The sequence below is a fragment of the Megalobrama amblycephala genome, linkage group LG3, assembly GCF_018812025.1.
Source record: "Megalobrama amblycephala isolate DHTTF-2021 linkage group LG3, ASM1881202v1, whole genome shotgun sequence".
Lineage (NCBI taxonomy): Eukaryota > Metazoa > Chordata > Actinopteri > Cypriniformes > Xenocyprididae > Megalobrama > Megalobrama amblycephala.
Genome location: NC_063046.1, coordinates 37,230,882 through 37,256,781, shown reverse-complemented (window position 1 = coordinate 37,256,781; position 25,900 = coordinate 37,230,882). Strand labels below are relative to the sequence as shown.

Here is a 25,900-nt window from a genome sequence, read left to right as displayed (position 1 = left end):
GGGAAGGTAGTGAGGGAAGGTCATAAAAAAACTAACTGGAACACAGCCCAGGAAGGTTGAACCGAGCATTGTTAAATGGGATGGTCTAGCCTAGGTGGATTGCTCTTGTCACCTAGCAACTATGACAGCTGCCGTTGTTTGTAATGTTTGTACTGGACTTTTTTGAAGGTTATCTGTCTGAACAGGGTTCACAACCTGTCTGAATATGTTCACCTTGGTCCATTTATGTACATTACTGTAAACTAACTATAAAAATGCTGCTTATTAAGATATATCAACATTTGAACAGCTGTTAAGTTTGTCTTTTCAGTTAAGTTGTGTGGTGAACAGCACATTCCAGGGCCCAGTTTATGGCCGGACCCCTCTCTGTCAGTAGCAGTGGACAAAGGTTTGCTACATTTTGATTGGATCTTGGTGGACTAACACAAACAAACTGTCCAACACCATCAGATAAAGATACTAGGACAACAGCCAGACACCTCTTAAAGGGCAAGAAGAAGACCTCTGGAACCAAGCCCGGTAAGGACCTCTCATTTGTCCACATGCAGTTTCTGCACTTCACCCGACATGCAACCTAATTGCTAAGGTCTTGTTCTGTGACTGCCATAAAAATTCCCCAGTACCTCCGGATGCAGCAGTAGTGGGTGAAACATAGAGAGATCACAATGATCCATCCAAATCCATTCATAACTGTATTTGGAAACCTTAAAACTGATGCACACACATCCATTTCATACTTGTAGCAAATTAGCTCAAAGGGGAAATATTAATAATTGTTCATAACTTGTTATGATTCATTATGAATATTTGGAACTGTTAATCAGATTAACTTGATGTAGCTACACTAACATCACAAATAATTAATCAATTTGTCCAACAAACACTCAGTATTGAATATTAATTCTAAAAAAAGGGTATTTTTCATGACCAAAGAAAAATAATTCTTTCTTAGCATGTACAGCATTTAGAGCATGTGTAACAAGACCAGGAATCATTAAATTGACAAACTTGCATAGTTAGTTTGACTCTTGTAGTTGGAAGAGCGTTCTCTCTCTCCTGGGTAAGCACATAGCTTGAGTACTGGTTGATGCCTGTTGGCCCTGGGCCGGAGAGGCAATGCAGAGCAACCAGGAGAAGGAAATCAGTCAGAGACAGAAGAGAGGGCGGTCACACTGACAGTGCCTTTTAACTCTATGTGGAGGTCCCACCTCCACAGGTCAGTGAGCCAGTGTTATCTTAAACTCCTGGAGGGAAACATTTACGATCCTTAGTCTCAAGCAGATTGTTTGCATATGTAACTGGATTGGTTGCTGATGAAGAAACTATTAAAGATTCTTGCAATACTAATATGTTGAACATGTATCGGCATATCATATCCATGATCATTTAAATATTCAAAATACAAACTCGTAGGCCTCAAACTTGGTATAGGTGAAGTTACATTAACCATTGATTCTATCATAAAATATGCATAAAACAAAATACCATAAAAAAAAAAAAAAAAAAAAATGCATGTTCATTTATAGATCAGTTCATCTATAAATTAATGCAGGAAAGTCTGTTTTAAGTGCTATGGGTCTTACCCATGGCCTCTGCTTTTCCACGTGACCATATTTTTCACAGCAATAAAACCATCTTATCTGATGGTAGCCCTGGTGATTGAGGCCTTTTCTGTTCTTGTGGCTCTTTTCAGGGGATGCTTCATTACTAAGAGTGGGCTTTAAAAATTATTTGTTAAATGTAACAAATAAGTATGTGTCTGATTTGTCTCAGTCATTACATATTCAGAGAAATAAGTATTCTCAGTGACAACTATTTGTAGTGCGACATCTTACACAAATTCAGCTGTTGATGGTTTAAATGAATGAATGCATGACAGTTCAATCTTTTTCCATCTTGTTTGGACTCTATTTGTTTAGAATATTCTGGAGGTATTCTGGTGGTGGTTTGGAAAGTGAGAAATGCATTGGTAAAACTTTAAAGAAACTTTAAAGACTTCCAACTGTGTGCTTTATGCATATGAGTTCCACAGAGGAAAAAAGTGTGGGCCACACTGTGTGTGCCCTATCTGAAGCCAACAGCCCATCACAGCACTGGAATGGAGAAGCACCTCTCAAGTCTTCGGTTTAGGTTTAAGTCATTCATTAATCCTGTGACAGCCCCATAGGCTATAATGCAGTCTGTACCGGAAAGAGAAATTATTAGTTCACCTCATTCTCCCTCTGCTCAGCCACACATCACTGCTTTTCCTGGCACCACACCCTGTTCAGTAATGTCCGCTCCTCTTGACAAACGCCTTCCCCCTAGTGTTAGGTTGCCTCTGCTAGTGAAGCAAGCTCAGCTGTCTCAGCTATTTCATCCCGCCATCTCTACCCCTCCCATTGTCCATGGCCTGCAGCTCCTAGCTACGCAGGCCCAGATAACACTTCCTCCTCCTCCCACTGCTTCTAACCTTTTTCCCCCTACCAGTGGCCTACAGCTCCTTCAGCAGCCCCTAGCCTGAGGATGCCTACACTAGCGGCTTAGGCCCAGTCATCAGTCTCAAACTCTCTTTTTGTCCCTGGCCTACATCTCCAACCATGGACCCTAGCATGAGGCTGCCTCCACTAGTGGCACAGGCCCAGACTGCCTATCTTCCACCCCAGCTCAGCATCCCACCAGATCACTTTTCTAGTCTTTCGTTTCACATACTGTAGATGCAGCAACCCCAGCTGTTCAAAAAGGCCTCTCCCAACATCAGATTCAAACTCTCAGTGGCTGGTCGCTGGAGGCTTTTGTATATTCGATCTTATCGCTTCCACACCAAAGAAGCTCAGTGAACCCTTATCAGCTAAATTCTTTAGCTCCAGCTTGTTCTCAGGTTCTCAAACCTACAGGCTCACCATGTGTGCCTCAATTAACACCATCACTCCACTCAAATAGTGAAAATATTTCTACTTCACTGCCACAGCAGGGTCTTACCTCCCACTTCCACAGGAGCACACTTCATATTATACCCAGTAGGGTCCACTTGCCCGAGGCCGTGAGCTGCTCCCACTGGAGGCTACTTGGGCTCTCCCGTTCAGTTGTTTCAAATCACACTGTATCCTAACCATCAGCCGGTAGGGCTCACCTATCAGATGCATGAGCTGTTCCTGTCAAAAAGCGGTGTGAGCTCTCCCGAGCATACCAATCCGTTTTTGCTTACCTACAATTTAGAAGCTATCAGGCTAAATCCCCTTTTGAACCTCTATCATTGATGACTCTAACAAACCAGTTACATGCTTTTGGTTCCAAAAACACTTCAAATCCATTCTCCGACAATTAGACATCCCAGAAAAAAAAAAAAAAAAAAAAAAAAAAACTATTTCTGCATTGGGGCATCATCTTCAGCAGCCCCAAAAGGCCTCTCCCAGCAGCAGATCCAACCTCTCAGAAGACAGTCTTGTGGTCATCTGATGTACTCATAACCACACCTTAAGTGAAACGTTATCCAAAAATCACAATGTCAGTGGTGATGTGAGTACCAATTAGTACAGTAATTAGCATTCTTGGATGGGCGAAAGTAAAATCACTACAGTTGAAACCTAATACTTACATTTAGAAGTGTAATCCAGTGGTCTTTGGCGCACCATGAATCTTGGGATAGGCTAGACTGCAAAGGATCCACTATATTCTAACCTTCGTGGTCCGGGAAATGAAGGACACATTTATATGCTAAAGTTTAGTCAACTTTCACTTCATGTTTACTTTCAGGGATGAATGAATGGATGGATGACTTTTATATCTTGACATCAGAAATAGAGTATTTTTGCATTGGGTGTTTTTGTGTTGTCATGTGTCTTTTGCTTTCCATGTAGAATTGCCATCTGAATGTTAAAGTCACCATGAAATCCAAATTAACAATTCTATTTTATTTATTTATTTATTTATTTATTTATTTTCATGAAACAATCCTCCTATTCAGTTTGCAACACCCACAATAAGTCCTGTTCTGCATCACTCGGATATACGTCACAATAGGAAAGAAAAAAAAAATTCTATTCAATTTGTTTTACCCTATTTTATGTGGAATATGTACCTTATATATGTAATATTTTAATAATGCCTCTTTTCAGCAGCTGTCTGAATGTTTTGCATCCTTCGTTGTCTTGAGTTGTGTGGTTTTTGGCCACTGTTATTTGTTAAGAAGACAGCGTCTGTCCCGCCTGTTCTGCAGCAAATTCATTTTAATTAGATGTTTAGGACGTCACTCCCAGACAACATGCATTTTCATTTAATCTAATTATCTCTCGCAGCAGCTCTTCCATTACTGTCGCTCCAGTCATAGGCGAGAGAAGCGTGAATGGAGCTTACTGTCGTTCAGCACCTGTAGACTGCAGCTGCCAATATAATGCATGTAGTGCATGTGTTGTGCTATTATGCATTTATGCAGTAGTTATGTAATTGTGTCCTGTGTTTAAGTGGTTGTCTTGTTTTGGCTTTGTGTGTATTTCTGAGTGTTTTTTCTTTGCCTGTTTCTAAAATATTAATGTTAGGAGGAAAAATAGCAATAAAAGTATAATAGAACATTTCAGGGGAACAACAGAATGTGTGGTGGAGCAGCGGCCAGAGACAAACACAAAGCATTGTGTTTGACTGCAGCATGTTGTGTTTCTGTAATCCTGTGAGAGCAGCGCGCGACACACAGCGCTCCCAAAATCTGAAGGCAAATTTTCATTTTACGGCCCGTCAGCTTTCTGATCCACAGCAAATGAATATGGCCACAAACAAATCTATCAAATCCAGCATCAAAACACGGTACACTCCCTATCAGAAAGAGAGAGAGAGAGAAAATACTCATCCATCCATCCATCTCTCTCTCTCTCTCTCTCTCAAACACACACACACACACACACACAAGATGAGGACAAGTTCAGTTTTTGTGAAAATTAAACTGTGGTTTTAAAAGTGCTTCACAATTGTAGCCTATTTATACTACTTATTGTATTATTGATATGTCGCACTACACATAGCTGCCACTGAGAATACTTATTTCTCTGAATAAGTATAAAATGGATGTGTGTAGTTTGCATCAGCAGTTTCTTAAAATTTACATTAATATATAATATAAATTTTATATAAAGGTATACTTTCATTTAAAATACATTTTTATAACATCTTCACTCATGTAATTTTTCTGTAAAATTTTTGAAGAATCTTTTTGCAGCTCTCTTCATACATCAAGTTCCATAACACTAAAAAGAACCATAAAAGTACCACAACAATAGTCCAACACTAAACTAAATAAGTCTTTTGTTGTCATAAGATGCTTCACATGAGGAACAGACCGAATTTAAGTTTCCATTTACTGATCATTTGCATCCAGCCCACATTTGTCCAAATTAATAATAATAAATAAAAATAAATGTGTCACATTTTTAATACATTTGCAAGAATACATCACTGTGCCATTTTTGATTCTGGTCATGAACAAGATGTAAGCTTCAGTGGATTGAGGAAGATTATCAGTGAAAAACAAAAAATTCTATCATTCTTGTCACACAAAACTATCTATGAGTAACTATATATGAGTAAAGCACAGAAGTCAGATGGACTAATACTACTTTTTTGGAGTGGTTTACTCTTGCATTACACAGAAAAAAATAATGACAAAAAAAGGTAACAAACTAATAACAATTAGAATTACTGTTCTGATGGCTTGTTGAAACACACATTCTCTCAGTTTGACTCTCACAAGCATAATTGCTCAGTGACATACAGTCATGTCCATTTTACCCACAAACCCCTGCTGATAAGCTCCGCCCTGCCACACCCTTTCTGAGCCGCTATCTGACAGCCGATCAAAAAGCCTCAGAAAATGTCGATTTCACGCAGTTTGGAGCACAATTAAAAGCCGCGCTGATACCCGCCGCGGGTGTCTGTCTCTGCCGCACCACTGCATCCATTGTGCCAACGGCATGAGCTCACAGCCGTCCAATCAGGCGAAACTGAGCATGAGTGACAAGCGGAATGAGTGAGTCTGATTGGATAGCTTTGATTGTAGAGTGCGTGTGGTGACGGCTCTGTTGAGAGCACATCTATTGACGTGTCTCTGTGTTTCTGAGGAGTTTGCCGTTGAAGAGTCAGTATAAACCTGACAGCTCTGAAAATCACAAAGTGACAAATTTAGTCCAGTGTTTTATTTGTTAGTGATCCTTATCTATCTGCATGTTACACATGCAAGCAAAATTCAGTGCATTTGTTTATTTGATCTGATTTTTGACTGCAATGTTTTGCACTCCAATTCTTTTTTTTTTTTTTTTTTTTTTTTTGTGTACTTCTGTATATTTCTGCATATTTTGATATACTTCCTATATATACTTCCTGCATTTCTATATTCTGTATCCCCTAAACTTATTAGCTTAAATACTTAATAAGCTTTATCAGTGAAGTGCATTGTGCTCACTACTGAATTCACTAGGCCAGTGGTTTTCAAACCTGTCCTGGAGTACCACCACCAGCCCTGCATTTTGTATGTCTCACTCATCTATCACACCTGATTCAACTCATGAGCTCATTAGTAGAGACTGCAATAGAGGGTATGCACGCATGGGCGTACGGGACACCCCCGCAGCTCCCGCGGTGTGTGGGGGCCCCCCCACCCTATGATGGGCCCCGTCGCAGATTCACCAATTTATATGTAGCCTTTGCTTTTTTTTTTTAGAACTGAACTCTATGGAGTCAAATTAATGCCTTAAAGTTTTGCACAAAAATAAAGTTTTGCAAAACAAAAAAAAAAAAGAAATGAGCAATAAAAAAAATGTTTTGCAAACAATAATAAAGAATTGCAAAGGAAAAATAAAGTATTGAGCAGAAAAAAATAAGTTTTGCAAACAAAAATAATAAATTGCAAAATAAAATAACGTAGTGCAAAAATAAAAATATAATCAATTACAAAAATCAATGACAGCTGTAATCCTATTTTATCTTTGCCACATATTTTTCATGCTCAAACCTACTAAATCATTTGCAACGCTCATTTTATTCTGCGTTTCAGTCAAGCGTGCTCTCACAATACCGGTTTTCCTTTGCGCTGCACTTTTCTGTGCAGATCTCTTTATGGCACTGGTTTGACGTGGGGGTGGAGTCAAGAAACGGGGGCACGCCTCCGCGAAATGCATTGGAGGGGAACGTAATCAGCGACAGGTGAAATAATTCTTTGACATGGTTAAAAATAATGAATGGTTTGTTTTTGTTGGTTTGTTTAGCATATGTTGTCACCGATTACGACCCCCTCCAATGCATTTCTTATAGTAATATGACCCCTTGCGCTCTGTCTCACTGCCTGTATCCACTTTTGTGTCCTTAAACATTCGTTTTTTGGGGTCGACAGCTTATAAAAACTTATTTTAAATAAATAAAAACAGTGTGCGCATTCAGCTGTCTCTCTGCGAGAATCTTTCTGAAACGTCTCAAAAATTAGCTTAAACTCAGCGAATAATTGTACCTAAAAGAAAGAAACATCTCCATTCGATAAGGGTCTGTGTTAAATAAGAGGCGATCTATCCGCTGGAATGTGTTGTTTTTGAAATCATGGCCAGTGCTCGTTGCTGCTGTTATCAGTTCTCTTGGCGCTCGTGCACATGTGCAGTCTTCACACAGACAATCGAGCGTTTCGTTCTGGTAAAAGCACAAAACAAATGCACAAAACGTTGCTCTTGATATACAATCACTGATGAACACCTTTGGTTTTAATGAGTAAATTAGCCTTAATATTTATTCCTGCCTACCAGCAGGCGCGCCGTTGGCACAGGGGTAAGGGCTGCTTCAATCAATCACAATATATCATCTTTTAGCTTAGAATATTTCCTTTCAAAAGAGACCATTTTCACATTTCTGTGTGCTTTTGTTCATAAATAATCAACTGTTTTGTCGCAGATGTGAAGAAGAGGAAATGCGCTCTCGAACGGAGAAACACGCGATCTCCAAGCAATCGATCACAGTGTGCTAACGTTTTAGGACAGGTCGACGATGGTATATAAATCGTGGCCGAACGATAGCGTTTGTCAATCAAGCCAAACCGTCCATTTAGAAACCAAGAAATTTGACACTTTAAGGTAATGTTTCCAAACAAGTTTCCATAACATTACATTAAAACAAATTATTAAAACATTTACAAAACATAAAATTAAATATATGGTGTAACATTAGGCAGCCTGTAGCAGTTAGACTGTAGTTGTAACGTAGCGGGACTCATGGTAAGATCCATATGCAAGCTTTTATTTACAGTGGTAAGCGTGGTCGTACAGGCAGGGTCTAAGCAGGGGCAAACAGGAACAGCAAGGGCTAGGCAGAATCGTAGTCAGGGTACAGGCAGTAGATCGAGGCAGGCAGATAACATTCACAGAACAGGATGGCAAGGCAAGGGTCAAAGGCAGGAACAGGAACAGACAGGGAAACAGGATAAACACAGGGAAACGCTTAGAATTGACACACAGGGTAATCAAGACTTCGCGATCGGATGGTGTGAGTGAGAGTCCTTTTATAGTCCAGGTAACAAGCTGCAGCTGGGTGTGGTGATTAGTGAGGAGTGTGTGCATGGCTGTATGTGGCGACAGGTGATAGGTGTGGAGTGAACATGTGACTGGCAGGGAGGATTGTGGGAAGTGTAGTCCGGGAACTGACAGGAGCAGACTGTGATCATGACATAATGCCCCCCTCCCGGAAGGCGCGTCCTCGCGACGTAAACGGAACAGCTAGGGAGGGGGGGTGGGTGCATTGGGGACTGGTATGCAGACATGAACAGGGTCCCCAATGCAGGTTCCAGGAACTCGGCCACCATGGCGGGTCAGGTGCCACGGGCAGCCATGGCGGGTCAGGTGCCACGGAGAGCCACGGCAAGTCAGGTGGCTTGGGCAGCCACGGCAGGTCAGGTGGCTTGGGCAGCCACGGCAGGTCAGGTGGCTTGGGCAGCCACGGCAGGTCAGGTGGCTTGGGCAGCCACGGCAGGTCAGGTGGCTTGGGCAGCCACGGCAGGTCAGGTGGCTTGGGCAGCCACGGCAGGTCAGGTGGCTTGGGCAGCCACGGCAGGTCAGGTGGTTTGGGCAGCCACGGCAGGTCAGGTGGTTTGGGCAGCCACGGCAGGTCAGGTGGCTTGGGCAGCCACGGCAGGTCAGGTGGCTTGGGCAGCCACGGCAGGTCAGGTGGTTTGGGCAGCCACGGCAGGTCAGGTGGTTCGGGCAACCACGGCAGGTCAGGTAGCTTGGGCAGCCACGGCAGGTCAGGTGGTTCGGGCAACCACGGCAGGTCAGATGGTTTGGACGGCCACTGCGGGACAGAGTCCATAGATGACACAAGCTCCCCACCCCTAGGTATACTGCCCCCCCCCAAAAAGTTCTTGGGGAAATCAACGGAGGCATTGGCGGGTTCATGGGCAAGGAGCTCGGGTGGCGCCAGCAGGGCAGATGGCCTGAGCGGCAGCGGCAGGACAAATGGCCTGGGCGGTGGTGTCAGGGCCGACCAGGGATGCTCTGTGGCCGTATCAGGGAGAGCGGGCAGCTCGGTGACGGCCTCCGTGGCCGTGTCAGGGAGAGCGGGCAGCTCGGTGACGGCCTCCGTGGCCGTGTCAGGGAGAGTGGGCAGCTCGGTGACGGCCTCCGTGGCCGTGTCAGGGAGAGCGGACAGCTCCGGGACGGCAGCGGGCTCGGGCTGCTCCGGGACGGCAGCGGGCTCGGGCTGCTCCGGGACGGCAGCGGGCTCGGGCTGCTCCGGGACGGCAGCGGGCTCGGGCTGCTCCGGGATGGCAGCGGGCTCGGACTGACAGACTGGTCCATGGTCAAAGGAGCCTGAGTGCATTCTCCAGGCCCGCAAAACAGCCAGAACATAGAACGCGAACACAGTCCTTCTGGCCATGACGGGACTGACAGGAAGCGCATGCGGGACTGGAGCAGACTCACTGGCTGGAGCGGATTCTGGAGCGGACTTACTGACTGAAGCGGGTCCTGGAGCGGACTCAATGGCTGGAACACCCCCTACCTCCGCGAGCACCGAAGGGGCGGCCATCTTGCCCGTAGGCACTGACAAAGCAGCCATCTTGTCCATCGCGTCCAGGGCGTTTGAGTGCGTCGCAACCGGTGAACTTGACTGCGTTGCACCCGGCGAACATGAGTCCATAGCAACCGGCGAACTTGAGAGCGTTGCAATAGACGAACTTGAGAGCGTTGAAACAGACGAACTTGAGAGCGTTGAAACAGACGAATTTGAGAGCGTTGAAACAGACGGGCTTGAGTGCGAAGCGGCCGCCGGGCTTGAGAGCGAAGCGGCCGGCTGGCTTGAGAGCGAAGCGGCCGGCTGGCTTGAGAGCGAAGCGGCCGGCGTGGGTTTCGGAATGCCAGCCGCTCGTGCTGTAGTCATTGGAGGATCATTCATGCTGGAACGCAACCCTCTCCGCTCCCTGACTGATCTAGAGACGTGACGTGACTCTGGGCGATCAGCGGAGAAGTGGCGTTGCTCTGGGCGATCAGCGGAGACGTGACGTTGCTCTGGGCGATCAGCGGAGACGTGACGTTGCTCTGGGCGATCAGCGGAGACGTGACGTTGCTCTGGGCGATCAGCGGAGACGTGACGTTGCTCTGGGCGATCAGCGGAGACGTGACGTTGCTCTGGGCGATCAGCGGAGACGTGCCGTTGCTCTGGGCGATCAGCGGAGACGTGCCGTTGCTCTGGGCGATCAGCGAAGGCGTGACGTGGCTCTGGGCGATCAGCGAAGACGTGACTTGGTTCTGTTATTGTGGTAACTGCCATTTTGTGAGTGTCAACTGGCGCGGCGGCCATTACACAACCAGACGAGGAATCGCGTTCCTCCGCGACACCCACAGTAAACAGAGAACCAACAGTCAATAGAGCATAATCCAGAAAACGACTAAGTGAAGAACGGGGTCCCTCACGAATCAGCTGTGACTTGAGTGGCTGATTAACGCCTTCACAGAAAAAGTCTATGAGCACACAGTCCGGCAGGTCTGAACAATATGCAATGTCCAAGTATTCCTCAATGTAATTCTCCAGCAATCGTGAGCCCTGCTTGAGCTCTAATAACAAAAATGCAAAGTTCCTACCAGACCAGTGTTCATCAGAAAAGCTGCTGGATCGTGGTGGTGGCGAAGTCTTCTGTAACGTAGCGGGACTCATGGTAAGATCCATATGCAAGCTTTTATTTACAGTGGTAAGCGTGGTCGTACAGGCAGGGTCTAAGCAGGGGCAAACAGGAACAGCAAGGGCTAGGCAGAATCGTAGTCAGGGTACAGGCAGTAGATCGAGGCAGGCAGATAACATTCACAGAACAGGATGGCAAGGCAAGGGTCAAAGGCAGGAACAGGAACAGGCAGGAACAGGAACAGACAGGGAAACAGGATAAACACAGGGAAACGCTTAGAATTGACACACAGGGTAATCAAGACTTCGCGATCGGATGGTGTGAGTGAGAGTCCTTTTATAGTCCAGGTAACAAGCTGCAGCTGGGTGTGGTGATTAGTGAGGAGTGTGTGCATGGCTGTATGTGGCGACAGGTGATAGGTGTGGAGTGAACATGTGACTGGCAGGGAGGATTGTGGGAAGTGTAGTCCGGGAACTGACAGGAGCAGACTGTGATCATGACAGTAGTGAACTATTTTCCAATTTTACAAAAATTGGCAGTTACGAAGAGAATAATGTAATTTTTTAAAATTGTAATATTCTTTCACTCTAATAAAAAACCCTGCTTAAATGATCTAAAATGGATGTATTGCTTTAGAAACTAATACTAGAATACAGTCGCAGTCGTATCTCTATTTCATTACTTTTCATTTTTTATGCAAATATTTAACCAATGAAACGTGGTAAAGAGAGCTTGCTCCTAAACCTCATAACTCCATTGGCTCCTCAAACTTACTCCACCTGCCACTATGTGCTGCACGTGGTTTGAGCATCTCAGCTTGTTTGCAGTCTGAAGGTAAATAAAGACTGCTGTTTGAATAAATACAGCGTTTTCTTTACTCAAGAAATACTATATTTATAAAAGATGGTGTTTTTTTTTTTGTATTTAAGAAATGGAGAAGAGTGTCTTAGTCTAGCATATGTTGTTTGTTTTCACATCCAGTGGCATCTTAAGTGTTATCTTTTATAACATGATAATTTGACCAAAATACAGAAAAAACTGTGCGCCCACATAGCGACAGAAAATTATATAACACGCAAGTTAACACATTTAACACATACTTGCGATGCAAGTATGTTGCCTTCACATGCTATCAGACATTTTCTAATTCCCACTTTAAAAATCATGAATGTGAGTTTGTTGCATTCAAGTGCTTTGTTGTTAGAATGCACAGGAATCATGGAGGACATAGGTTTATTCCTGCATATTTATTGGGAAAATCTTATTAAAGCCAAAATTATATTTAGTGTATTATTCATTAACAACCATATAAACATTCACAATGCTATACATTTTGTATTGGCTATTACATAATAGAAATGGTCACAGAGAAATAAATACTTTTAATTATATTTAAAGTACAGATGATGTATCTAGATATTATTATTTAACACTGATTTAACATTTCCTTATGATTTATCCAGGGAATACAGACATCAAAGCCACAGAGGCAGAAAATGCAGTAGGACTGTCTCTCAGAATTCAAAAAAATCCCTGTCTTCATGGATGACATTTATTTACCGGTAAGTCAACACTTTTCCCAACCCATGTGGTCTTCAGTAGGCTACACATTGACCTGGTTTAGGGACTAACTTGTAGCAATGAATCAATTAATAAATAAGTAAATAAAATTACTGGAACACTGACCAAAAAAAAAAAAAAAAAAAAATGTAATACATCTAGGATTGCATTTTTCCAATTACAACAAAACAAATTGCATTCTAATGCAATGTAGATGTGCTTATGATTATAGTTGTGTTACCTTTTAGTTGATTCTCTTTTACCTGTCATGACTCATGTGAGTCCTGGAATATCCATACCGGATTAAATATACAACATCATTTTTGTGTGTGTGTATTTAAAACACCCCGTAGCTTCTGGGCATGTTAAGTGAAGCAGTCAGTAATATGAAAAATAACTAAGCTATGCACTTATTTACTATTTATTACCAGGTTTTCTCAGGGCTTGCACCTCAGACAAATCGACATGAAGCAAGATGGAATTGCAAGAAGTTCCCGAACTATGTCCAAGATGGCTGCAGCATTAAGAAAGGTTTGCAGGGGTGCTATGAGGCGCCATACACGAAGAAGTGGGCAAATTATTGGACATCCCAGAGAATTTGCTGTTATTGATGAAAGAAGCTTTCGTCATAAACGTAAGGTGAGTTAAAGGATGACAGCACAGTGTTCTGTCTATTATGAAAATATTCACTTTGTGAAGTCACAAAGTAGTAACCTACAGTGGAGATCAAAACTAGAGAACAATTTATGAACACTTGATTTTTTCAGAAATAATGTTCTTCTTTGTTCAAAATTTGAAGGAATTTTAGTTGTGGCCATGCTAGTAGAACAGTGTTTTACAAAATAACCAAAGCACTTCAACAAAAAGCTTCATTTTGTGGAAAACACAAAAATTTTGTTTTCCACAAAATTAGAGAACCACAATGATTGTAGGACAAAGAAAGATTACATTTGAAATTTCTAAAGGTTACAGGCAGCAGTCAAACATTAGTAGGAAGTGTACAGACCCTTACTTTGAATGACTTCAGCACATCTGAGGCCAGTCTCTGCTCTCTCTGTTCTTTCCCTACTCTTCTTCCAGTCTCTTCCACAGTTTGCTTACTGTAATGGGTTTCTTAGCCATAACTTTGTCACCAGGACTCTGGACTGGCCATTTCATTATTTCAATGTTTTCAGATTAAGTGAACTTTGGGACAGTTCTCCTCTGTCCACACAACATGCTCCTCAGCAAAAGTTAGTCTAGCCTGTTGATGAGAGGTTTGTTTACTGCAGAGTGGGCTTTCAGTCCAAATTCTCTTAAATGTCGAGAAACTGTATGCCGAGGTAGATCCTTACCCTGTTCAGAGCTTAACCGGCGAGCATTTCCAGCTGCAGTGTTGATCTGATTGCCCATTGAGATTCTCTTTATCCTGTCCTCTTGTGCATTTGTCTTTCGTGGGCGACCAGCCTTTTTGGGGGACTTGAATGAGTTTGTGACATTGTAAAGATGCAATATTGACCAACTGGAATTACCAACTATTCTTTCTATGGCTGAAAGGGTCATCCCTTTGGCCTTCATCTGGACAACTTGCTGTCACTTTAGAATGGTTCACCATCTTGCAATGTCAGTGAAAGCTGGAAAGTTAGACTGCCAGTTAAATAGGCTTTGTCAGATACTGTAAAATTAGCACCGGGTACCAGATTAATACCAATAACTGGAAGTTATCTGAAAGTGTTCTTTAATTTTGATAAGTGTCTATATCATCTATACCATGGTTCACAATATGTTTAACTAACATTGCCTATAAATATGCTTAAAACTGTGCTTTCACTCCTGTTTGAATAACTTTAAGCAGTGACCTCAAAATTTAGGAAATTGTAGGTTGTGCTTTAAATTTGATTCATTGTATTTTAATAATCACTTTTGTGTATTAAATCAGTTTTTGTTTAACTGTTCTCAATTCTCATTATTATCTATGGTAACTGCATTTGCTCCCATTTTTAATACTAACTTCTGCAAACTTAGAGCAAATGACAGCAGAGACAATTTTTTTTGTTTGTAATTAATAGTATATAATACATATGTTGATCCATTACTGGCATACTAAACATGCATATGATTTTTGAGTGATTTTTGTGTGTGTCATGTCTTTGTAGACCCAATATGATATAATTTATAACTTTATAATATAACTTTTTTTTACAGTATGGCAGAGGGAGGGCAACCGCAACTTGGAGACGAAAAAAGTGGGTCTTTGGTATACTAGGAGTAAAGGATGAGCGACGACATCCAGTCTTATGGCTTGTAAAGAGAAGAGGAAGGCAGAATCTTGTACCAATTGTGGTTAAGCATGTGCGACCTGGAACCACCATTATAAGTGATGAATGGAGAGCTTATAGAGGTGCATTAGGTGCCATGGGCTACACTCACTTTAGAGTCAATCACAGACAGTGGTTTGTGGATCCCCACAGTGGAGCCCACACCCAGCATCTCGAGAGAGCATGGTTGAAGTACAAATCTACTATTTGGAGACTTAGAGGAAACAGAACAGAAAAAATCCTGAAGCAACACCTCTCAGTCATTGAATGGACTCACTGGCTGGCTGACAAACATAGCCAAGGTCCCCTTGGTAGACTGTTCAAAGACATTCGCCAGCACTATCCTGTGTAGTAGTTTACCTCAAAACGCACAATGTAATGTTATGGAAACATGTTTTTGGAAAGTGCTTCAATGTTTAAAAATCTGCGTTTAATAAATGGCTTTTATAAACAAAGTAATGGTCATTAATTAATTATTAGTTAATGGTTTGTGAATATATCATGATGTTGTGACTTTACTTGTTGAGGCACATCATTATTAACTCATCATTTAGTAATTATAGTTATTTGCACATGTATTTGCACAAATAATGCAGTAATTAATCATGTATTAATGCATATTACTTTATCTGTTTTGCCTGGAAGTTGAAATACAAGGCTTTGGCTCACTGTGGTAATTAACAACTTAATTAACACTATTAGTTAATAAAATAAGCTATTAGGTAATTAATCCACAATGACATATTTAATTGATAACAATTCATATATGAACTAATATATTAACCAGACAGACTCTTTATTAGTTGATAATGTGGCAATCATTAATGAATAGCTTAGATAATCATGAGTTATACATTAATTCAGTATTATCTGTGCATTAGTTAAGCATGAATTAATGCTTATTAGTGCACACATATTGTAAAGTGTTACCAATAATCTTCCTAATCAGTTTCATCGCCTTAGCATACCAGACAGCTTAGAAGACCTCAATGTTGCAACAGAAACTATTGCCTCTGTCTTTTCCAGCACATTAGACTCAGTTGCTCCTTTGCGTTTAAGAAAGATTAAGGAAATTAATCCAATGCCATTGTTCAATGAGCACTCGGGCCCTAAAGGTAGCAGCCAGAAAAATGGAGCGCAGCTGGAAGAAAACAAAACTAGAAGTATTTTGCATTTCATGGAGAGAGAGAATGATTGAGTACAGAAAGGCCTTAACAACTGCTAGATCAGCATATTTTTCAAAACTTTTAGAAGAAAATAAACACAACCCTAGGTATTTATTTGATACAGTGGCTAAATTAACAAGAAATAAAGCTTCAACTTCTAATGTTTCCAAAAAGCACAGCAGTAATGACTTTATGAACTTTACTTGCAAGAATGATAATATTAGAGAAAAAATTATAACCATGCAACCGTCTACTATAGTATCACGTCAGACAGTGCATTGTAGTGTCCCTGAGGAAAAATTCAATTCATTTACTGCTTTAGGAGAGGAAGAATTGTCTAAATTTGTTAAATCATCAAAATCAACAAAATGTATGTTAGACCCTATACCGAGTAAGCTATTGAAAGAGATGCTTCCAGAGGCCATAGATCCTCTTCTTAATATCGTCAATTCATCTTTATCGCTAGGATACATACCAAAAACTTTTAAGCTGGCTATTATTAAACTTCTTTTTAAAAAAACACAACTTGATCCTAGAGAATTAGTAAATTACAGGCCGATCTCAAATCTCACTTTTCTGTCAAAAATACTTGAAAAGGCAGTATCTTAGTGCTGCATTTGACAGTATTGATCACAATATTCTTTTAAATAGACTTGAAAATTATGTTGCCATTAGTGGAATTGAATTGTCATGGTTCAAATCATACTTATCTGACCGTTATCAGTTTGTAGTAGTAAACAAAGAAATGTCATAATGATCACAAGTTCAATATGGAGTACCGCAAGGCTCAGTACTAGGACCGTTGCTTTTCACTCTGTACATGCTACCCTTGGGAGATATCATTAAGAAGCATGGCGTTAGTTTTCACTGTTACACTGATGATACTCAGCTCTATATTTCTTCGCGCCCTGACGAAACTTACCAATTCACAAAATTAACGGAATGCATAGCTGATATAAAAAATTGGATGACCAGTAATTTCCTACTACTAAATTCAGAAAAAACAGAGATTCTAATTTTTGGACCAAAAACTTCTTCACATAATAACTTAGAATACTGTCTAACACTTGATGGCTGCTCTGTTAAGTCTTCGTCGTCAGTTAGGAACCTGGGTGTGGTCTTCAATACCAATCTTTAATTTGAAGGCCATGTTTCTAGCATCTGTAAAACTGCATTCTTCCATCTTAAAAATATATCTAAACTACGACATATGCTCTCAATGAAAAATGCAGAACAGTTAGTTCATGCGTTCATGACCTCAAGGCTAGATTACTGTAACGCTTTACTGGGTGGTTGTTCTGCTCCCCTGATAAATAAACTACAGCTGGTACAAAATGCAGCAGCTAGAGTTCTTACTAGAACTAGGAAGTATGACCATATTAGCCCAGTTCTGTCAACACTGCATTGGCTTCCTGTTAAACATTGTATAGATTTTAAAATCTTGCTAATTACTTATAAAGCACTAAATGGTTTAGCTCCCCAGTACCTGAGTGAGCTCTTAAAGCATTATAGTCCTTCACGTCTATTGCGATCTCAGAATTCAGGCCAGCTGATAATACCTAGAATATCAAAATCAACCGCAGGCAGTAGATCCTTCTCCTATTTGGCACCTAAACTCTGGAATAATCTTCCTAGCATTGTTCAGGAAGCAGACACACTCTGTCAGTTTAAATCTAGACTAAAAATGCATCTCTTTATCCTGGCATACACATAACACATTATCAATTTATATTTTCAAATCCGTTAAAGGATTATTAGGCTGCATAAATTAGGTCAGCCGGAACCGGGAACACTTCATATAACACCAGATGTACTCGTTACATCGGAAGAAGAATGGCATCTACGCTAATATTAGTCTTTCTGTTTATCCCGAGGTTTACCGTAGTCAACCGGATCCAGGCTGTATCCAGGTGAGACCAAGGACCTGCACCTTGACACGACCACAACGCAGCCCTGAAGTATCAGCAGAGATTGAGTCAACTAGATCATCCACTCTGAAGGCCTCATCAACATGACAACCAGTAGCGCAGCTCCTCAACAACCGTCCATACCGGCGTGATAAATACGATCCTCAACTGGATGGAACTGAAATAAATTCTTTGAATGTTGCGATCCTATCGGACTTATGATAGCATCCTGAGTCGTAACAAAGCACTGTTCGCCAGAGGAGAACTGGCCCCCCGACTAAGCCTGGTTTCTCCCAAGGTTTTTTTTTTTTTTTTTCTCGATTTTAACACCTATTTGCCACTTGTTTGCCACCTGATGTCACCTGTTGGAGTTTGGGTTCCTTGCCGCTGTCGCCTTTGGCTTGCTTAGTTGGGGACACTTGACATTTGACTTGACATTTGATATTCAACAGTGCTTTGATCTGCCTGCATTGACACTATTCTTTAAGAGCTGCTGTGCAGCCAAAATAATGTACCAGTTATCAATGTAAAGCTGCTTTGACACAATCTACATTGTAAAAAGCGCTATATAAATAAAGGTGACTTGACTTGACTTGATTGACTGTACAGATAGCTTTGACACAAAACCTGAGGTATATATTTAAAGACTGCTGAAAGCTACAGAAAAAAAGAATCAAATGGATCACTGCAATTCACAGAAACAACTCGACTCCAGCAGATAAACATGGATTTGCATTTATCATTTTGTCAAATTGTTGGATTTTGAGGTAAAATCATACCGTATATATTGTATTGTTATATATTATTTTGACAAATCATCAATTAAATATTTTCCATCTTATATTCTGCATAATTGTGTGTTTTTAAATAAACATTGACAATATAAGTGATTACTTGGATTTAAACCTGCCTATATTGTAGTTATATAAAATATTCAAAGGCAGATTTGCTTTATGTATTTCCCCGGTATCAAATCAGGCACATATAAATGTCAGGAAACACTACTCCTGGCTGCATGTCAATATCCATGGATTAGGTTTATTTGACAAGTTGTAAGAAACACTTTCGAGTCCAACCTTTAGTGTAATTTGTTTGCTTTACTCACATTTTCGCAGTTTCCCCTATTAAATCCAGTCACGCAGCAGGTTCTTTTGCCACATATATCCCCTTTCCACCAGCACGAACCAGGTGCTAGTTCAGAGCTAGTACTAGTGCCAGTTCGGGGTTGGTTCAACTGACGAGCCTTCTAAGAACCGGTTTGCCTTTCCACGGGCTAGAGAGCCAGCACGGAGCCAGGTCTTACGTCACTGTATACGTCTCATATTTCACAGCAAAGCTAGTGCTGCAGCGCCAAACACAAACACACCAGGCTTGTTCGGGATGCATCGGCTTCTTGCAGAGCGATCGGCCCATGACATCAAAGCACCACAAGAACGATCCAAAAGCACAAGGAGTCGTATGCTCTACAAATGCTCCCGTGGATCCGCGGCACTCCGATGTCACCCGCTGAATCGGTCCGCGCTGCTCTGATGCATCTCGAACAAGCCTTCCATCAACAATGGCGGATGCTTCGCTACTATTGATGCTTATGGCTTTGTGAACCTACATCGGCATCCAAACATGGCTCGCTATAATTTGTATATAGACAGAGATTACAATCGAGCTGCTATTAGCTCGATTAGATTTCAAAAATGGCAGTCACAAGTTTCTTGTTGGTCACGGTAACCCCGCCCCCAGCCCCTGACGCAAGCGGTTCTTAATTCTAGCCCAGCAATGTTTTGGTGCTACTTATGAACCACTTTTCCTGGTTCGGAGCTGGTGCTTTGGGTGTCGAAAGACAAAGAACTGATTTGAAATTAGGCTCTGGCTCCGAACCAGCACTCAAACTGCCTTGGTGGAAAAGGGGTAACAGTCCAGCTGAGGGAGAGCGTTCCGGCGGGAAAGTGACGTCGATGCATACTCTCTATACCTGAAATAGGTGAGTCAGATATAGGGAGACATACAAAATGTGCAGGGCTGGTGGTACTCCAGGACAGGTTTGAGAACCACTGCACTAGGCTATATGAATGAATAACGTCAACTGATAAGGTTGCCTATCTGTGTCTGATTCTTAAATTTCCCAAATCTTGACTATAAAGTTTATGACTATATTACTTAACACACTTAAAGGATTAGTTCACTTTAAAATGAAAATTACCCCATGATTTACTCACTCTCAAGCTATCCTAGGTGTATATGACTTTCTTCTTTCAGACGAATACAATGAGAGTTAATAATCACCCTGATGCTCATAAGCTTTATAATGGCAGTGATGCATTTGTGTAAGAAAAATATCCATATTTAACAATTTATAACAAGTTATAAAGTAAAATATCTAGCTTCCACCAGACCACCTTCTGTATTCTTTGGTAAGCCCAACTCTCTAACCATTAGGCCACGACTGCCCCTAAGAGGCTGAGTTGATTACTTACATTTTATTTAGTCTTGCCATTAACATCATAATGTTATTCATTTAGTTATTCATTTAGACCAAACATGACCAACACCAAATTTAGACCATTCATTTCACAAACATGCACAATAGGGGGTCTGTTGAAACTCAATGGGCTCAGGAGAGGCAAAAGAGATAGGGAATCCCGCTGTGCTACCTGCTGCTGTCGCTGTTGGACAGTGTTACTTTAGAAAAACTAGTGATTTATACACTTTTTAATGTCACATTTTTTTAATATTGCATTGATTTATTTTTGTAATACAGTTTATTTTCTCATCCATTTTTTGAGGCACTGGCCCTTGCCTTCTCAGAGGAATCATGCAGTATACTACTCTGCAGCTTTGGAAAGATGTTAGTTTGTTTACCTTAAGTACTATCTTTCAAGGTTTCTCAATGAATCACTAAACTGTTATTTTTTATTTTTTAAGAAGATCCAAATGCCTGTGTAATGTTTAGATCCTGGTAAGCATAAGGGAAAGAAAGTCTCAGTTCTTAGACATGTATTCAAAAATCAAAAGCAGGACAAGCAAGCCAACAGTGCCAGGGATTACATAATTGGCAGCAGGTGCAACACACTTACTCTACACCTTTTATAGGTAACAACACGTGGACTGTTATTTAACCCTTAAATGCATACCTTGGGTCTTTAGTGACCCGGGACGTCATTCACTAGCCTCCTCCTCGTTTATTTTTTAAAGTTATACATCAGCCTTCTCGGTATTCCTCAATCAATTCATTATAAAGAATATAACAAGAAAAAAATCATAAAATTATAATGTATGAGTGTTCGTATATTTTTTTCTGCACAACAATAATTGAATCTTAGATGACGGAATAAGTGCAATTCACCTTTATTCCACCAGGTGGCAATGTCTGATACACAATGCTGAAGTGACAACTCATTTAGACAGAAAACGAAATAATAAGAAAAACATGAAATGGCTCAGCGATTTACTTCAGTACAGAGCAAGTACTGAACGCAATCAAATATGACTGTAACTGTCATCTGGTGAAGCTGTTAGCGACCTAAATATTGATTTTTAAGATGTCGAAAATTATATAGTTTTGAGAATATGTTTGAGATCGCGAATGGGCTCATATTTGTGACCTCAAACATAAAACTAGCCTTTTATAGGCTGAATTTACTGGGAAATGAGCTCTGACAAGGACAGTGATGATGGCATAAAACATCTGCTCAAATGGAGCCCTTTCAAGCTCCAAAAGGTAACAAAATATGCTTTATTTTATTCTTCTGTAATTGTTACTCTAATATCAGAGGAGTTTTATATTATTGCGACAGGTAGAGATCCTTCCGTGTTAGATATAGATCTGGGTCGATAAAGACCCAAATATGTAAGAATGATTGGCAAAACAGTTTATTAATAGAGAACCTGATTTAACAATAGAGAACCAACAGTTTCTACATTCTGTAACCATACATATTTGTAAGGCTTGATTTTCCTGCTAAACAAAAACTGAGATAAAGCGTCCTGCAATAAAGTAATAAAACTTTAATCTGGAAAGAAGATCTCAAAGAAGTAGCAATGGACAACGCCTCGCCCTAGCCCCAAAAGGACAACGCCTCCCCCACCACACACACACACACACACACACCTCCCCTTCCTCTGGGTCAAGTCACTGAAAGTTATTCAAAACATATAATGTAACTTGTGTATCTATTGTTTTTCCCTTTTCATGTTTGGTATCATTTAATTTGTCTCAGTGCGATTGGTAAAACGGTCTCAATTTCACAGCAGTCACTAGTGTCATGAAGAAGATTGAAAACTAAGGAAAATTCTGTCCTCTTTTGGGTGGTGCCTTTTGTAAAAAAAAACTCCTCTCCCCCAAAACAGGTGTTGGTGTAATAAACATTTACGATCCTTTTGTTCTGGTTCTGGTATAAAAGGTAAAGAGCAAGAGTAAAGAGTCTGAAGACATTCACCCATCACTGTGTATATATGCATTTCTTTGAGTAATCGATGTTATGCATTTATCATTTCTGAATTGGCTTTAATTGGTTATGTGTGTAATTGACACGATACACTGTTACCTGACAAATAAAATGTTATATTTGATTTACTCTGGATTCTCCTGATATCATTATTACCAGTAAATTATGGGAGGCTAATGCTACCGTAAATCTGTGTCCAGGGCAGAACAAACTGAAGGCGCATGAATGAAGGAGCAGTAGGCACTTCATCTGAAGACCTTTTGATTTCTGTTTACCGCTGATTTAGCAAGTTGTATGGAAGTGGCTAAATTAAAATACACTTTTGTTCGAGTGAGCAGTAGGCAACCGACTAAAGGTATTAGCCAACTTATTACACCCTCTGACGAAGATCAGACTGGCGAGTTTATGTCCGTGAGTTTACCGCGAAATCCCGGGGCGAGTATCTCTGTGCGGCATCGGGTCCCTAATGACTGAACAATTGAAATATGGGATATCCAGAATCATCAAATATCTAAATTAATGCATAACTAATGATGAATTTCTAATTGGAAACACAACCTAAGAGTAATAATCATTTGAAATTGGAGTCAGATTAAACGAGTGAAATTAAGTGAACATTCAGAGGCGCTGAAAAGGCATACACGCGTTAACCTTCGCCCAACGCCGTCGGACACCGTTTTTGGGCCGATGGGGGGGTCCTTACATATTAGAACAATAATGATTTACTCATTTTGCACAAAGTAATCAATGACTTTAGTACTAAGAGACAGAGTCCTGCAACCAACACGGACGGCATTTCACTCTTGATGAAGACCTTTCAGGAACAGATGGAGAGACAGTTTGAGTTGATAAGTTCATTTTTAAGCAACATAGGCTGTGTTTACACTGGCACAAAAAATCCGATCTTTTGCTCACATCTGACACAGATCGGAATTAGTTACACACACGATTTTTTCGCATCCGATCTGAGCCACTTCCAAATGTGGTTTTAAATCAGATACATATCCGATCTGTGGACATGCGACCTACGTCTAATCCGATTCCCATTGGAATTCCAAGCCATCACACGTTTGCTCACTAAAAGGTAGCTAATGTTGTATTATGAAGCAGACATGCCTGTATTCACTAGCGCTAAAAATTAGCAGCTTTATTATTGAGGTGGGAACTTTATATGTCTATAACGTTATCTATTTTTCTAGAAAGAAATTGCACACACACATATACATTCAGCAGCTGAATTTCAACCTTTGCCCAGTTAATTTAAAGGACATCGCCGTGTTGTTTTTCTTATAAGCCAAAAGCTTCACTGTAGCTACTCTCTCTCTCTCTCTTTCTCATGCGCGCGCACGCTCTCTCCCTAGCTTGCTCAAACTCATTCAAAAAATGGAATTCTAAAACTGATAACTGTAGATAAAATATCAAACGCAAATTACCTTTATTTTCCGGTCTATATCCGTTCAGTCAGAATTCACGCTGCAATACATCCATGACGCTGACAGCTGTTAACTTATCCATTCAGGTAATCATGACCACCCGACATGAAATATATAAATAATTTTAATAGCTCGGCCATTCAAAACCCGGGGGTCTACCATGTGCATGTAAAACTATCAATGGCAATCATTTTGGGGCAGGAAGTAATATAAACACAGATATCGGATACCAGTCGCGTCTAAAGTGAATGTAAACACACTGGCCAAAAGATCGGATCTGTGCATTAAGACTTGCAGTGTAAATGCAGCCATTGTAGAGGAAGGAACAGACTGGAGGGGCAAGGACACAAGTTCACTCTTAATGACATTCTCTATAGGTGCACAAGCTGGAGAAAGATGAGACGCATGCCAAGTTTTTCCATCTGATAACTGCGTGGACGTGCAATTTTCAAAGGCTTTGAGAATCTAGGATGTCCTTTTGGAACATGAATTTGTATACGCACCCAGTCTCCAGGGGTCCGCTCTTCGTACCTCACTAAATACATCTGAGATGATTTGACAAATGCTAGATCTTCTAATCTTATGGTTTGTATATCCGCTGTCCAAGCTCCAGTTTTCTTTTGAGTGATGAATACTGCTACAACCTGCTGGTGTGGACAGTTATTTCTTCTTATGCAGATGCAGATGTGCATGCTTGTTAGATGTGGTCTTGCACTGTGTTTTAGCCCAACTTGACCTAGAAGCAGGCAATGAAACATACTCACGGTTGCTTGTTGCCATTAGTCCTTAATCTAAGTTTGGTGTGTCTGAACTGTTAAGCCACAAACATGTTACCAATAACCATCAGGAGTCTTACGCAACAAGCATATTGCTGATTCCTGAAAACTTTGAGGTCAACATGAAATCCCTAAATTTGACCCTGTCTGTAATGTAAATTGCTAGTGTTGTTAAAACTTCTTTGGCTGAAGTTGTATTTTAATAAATCTATACTCAAAACATGAAGATGGCTTCCCTTCTGGAATGGCATTTCTTCTTTAATGTGTAAGTTGACTACTTGGGCAAAACATCCTTAACTGCTCCTAACTGCACAGACAAACTGCTGTAAGCTAGAGATTTCCTCTTGAATATCCTCTTCACATCACAAGACGGAAGTAATGTCGATGTCAACTTCCGGTTCACGCAGACTTAAAGGGTTAGTTCACCCAAAAATGAAAATTCATTGGCTTAAACTCGCTTAAAATGGCTTAAAATTGTATGAAGTGACGTGAGTGCTTTGTTTGTGCAATTTTTTTTTTTTTTTTTACCAGTTTCCTAACAAAGCGCACGTGTTGTGTTCATACTCGCGTGTCAACTCAATGCACATGAGCAAGTGTTCGTGAGAGCATCACGGCGCATGCGTGTTGTGTTTAGACTTATGCGTCAACTCAATGTGCATGCACAAGTGTTCACGAGAGCATCACAACACGTGCATTTGTGTTCACGCGAGAGCTGGCATTGTTACGTGGACCCTTTGGATAATGTTATTTTGTAAATTAAGTGGTAAATTATGATTTCTGTCATAATGTCCCAATTGTACTGGTGCTAGGATGATAGTGGGAGGTAGAATCGATTTGCTGGTGGGAGGTTATAGAGGTTATCAGAGGTTATTGTTTTTAGCCACTTAAAGAACCCAACAAGAAATGTATTAGATTCGAGCCCTCTGGCACCGTATTTGAAAACAACAGTAAAAGATTTAGGTTTCCTAATTGATAATAACCTAAAATTAGATAAGCAAATTAACTCAATGGTTCTGTTAACTCGGGCCTGTTTTTATAATTTGCGTCTATTAACTAAAGTAAAACCATTCCTAACAAACTCTGACTCTGTAAGAGTAATCTATGCCTTTATTCTATCACGGTTAGATTTCTGTAATTCTTTGTACTCTGGCATCACTGCCACATCTTTCTCCTGACTTATTAAACAATCATAGTCAAACAGGCAGG

At 40.9% G+C, this 25,900-nt stretch overlaps 1 protein-coding gene across 2 annotated transcripts; it reads left to right on the top strand.

Moving 5' to 3' along the window:
- LOC125265245 lies at positions 1-15,625 on the top strand. Of its 2 annotated transcripts, XM_048185360.1 has the most exons (4): positions 1-519; positions 12,577-12,675; positions 13,105-13,312; positions 14,858-15,625. In XM_048185360.1, exons 2-4 carry the CDS (start codon positions 12,659-12,661, stop codon positions 15,320-15,322), a joined length of 690 nt encoding a protein of 229 aa, XP_048041317.1. In that variant the 5' UTR covers positions 1-519; positions 12,577-12,658; the 3' UTR covers positions 15,323-15,625. The 2 variants fall into 2 exon arrangements, with proteins under 2 accessions (XP_048041317.1, XP_048041319.1); XM_048185362.1 differs by lacking the exon at positions 1-519 and having other exon boundaries at positions 12,254-12,675.
- The last annotated feature ends 10,275 nt before the right edge of the window (positions 15,626-25,900 follow it).

Coding starts and splice junctions, on each gene's coding strand:
- LOC125265245 (XM_048185360.1), top strand. Junction 13,313..14,857: donor GCTTTCGTCATAAACGTAAG/GTGAGTTAAAGG, acceptor TTTTTTTTACAG/TATGGCAGAGGGAGGGCAAC.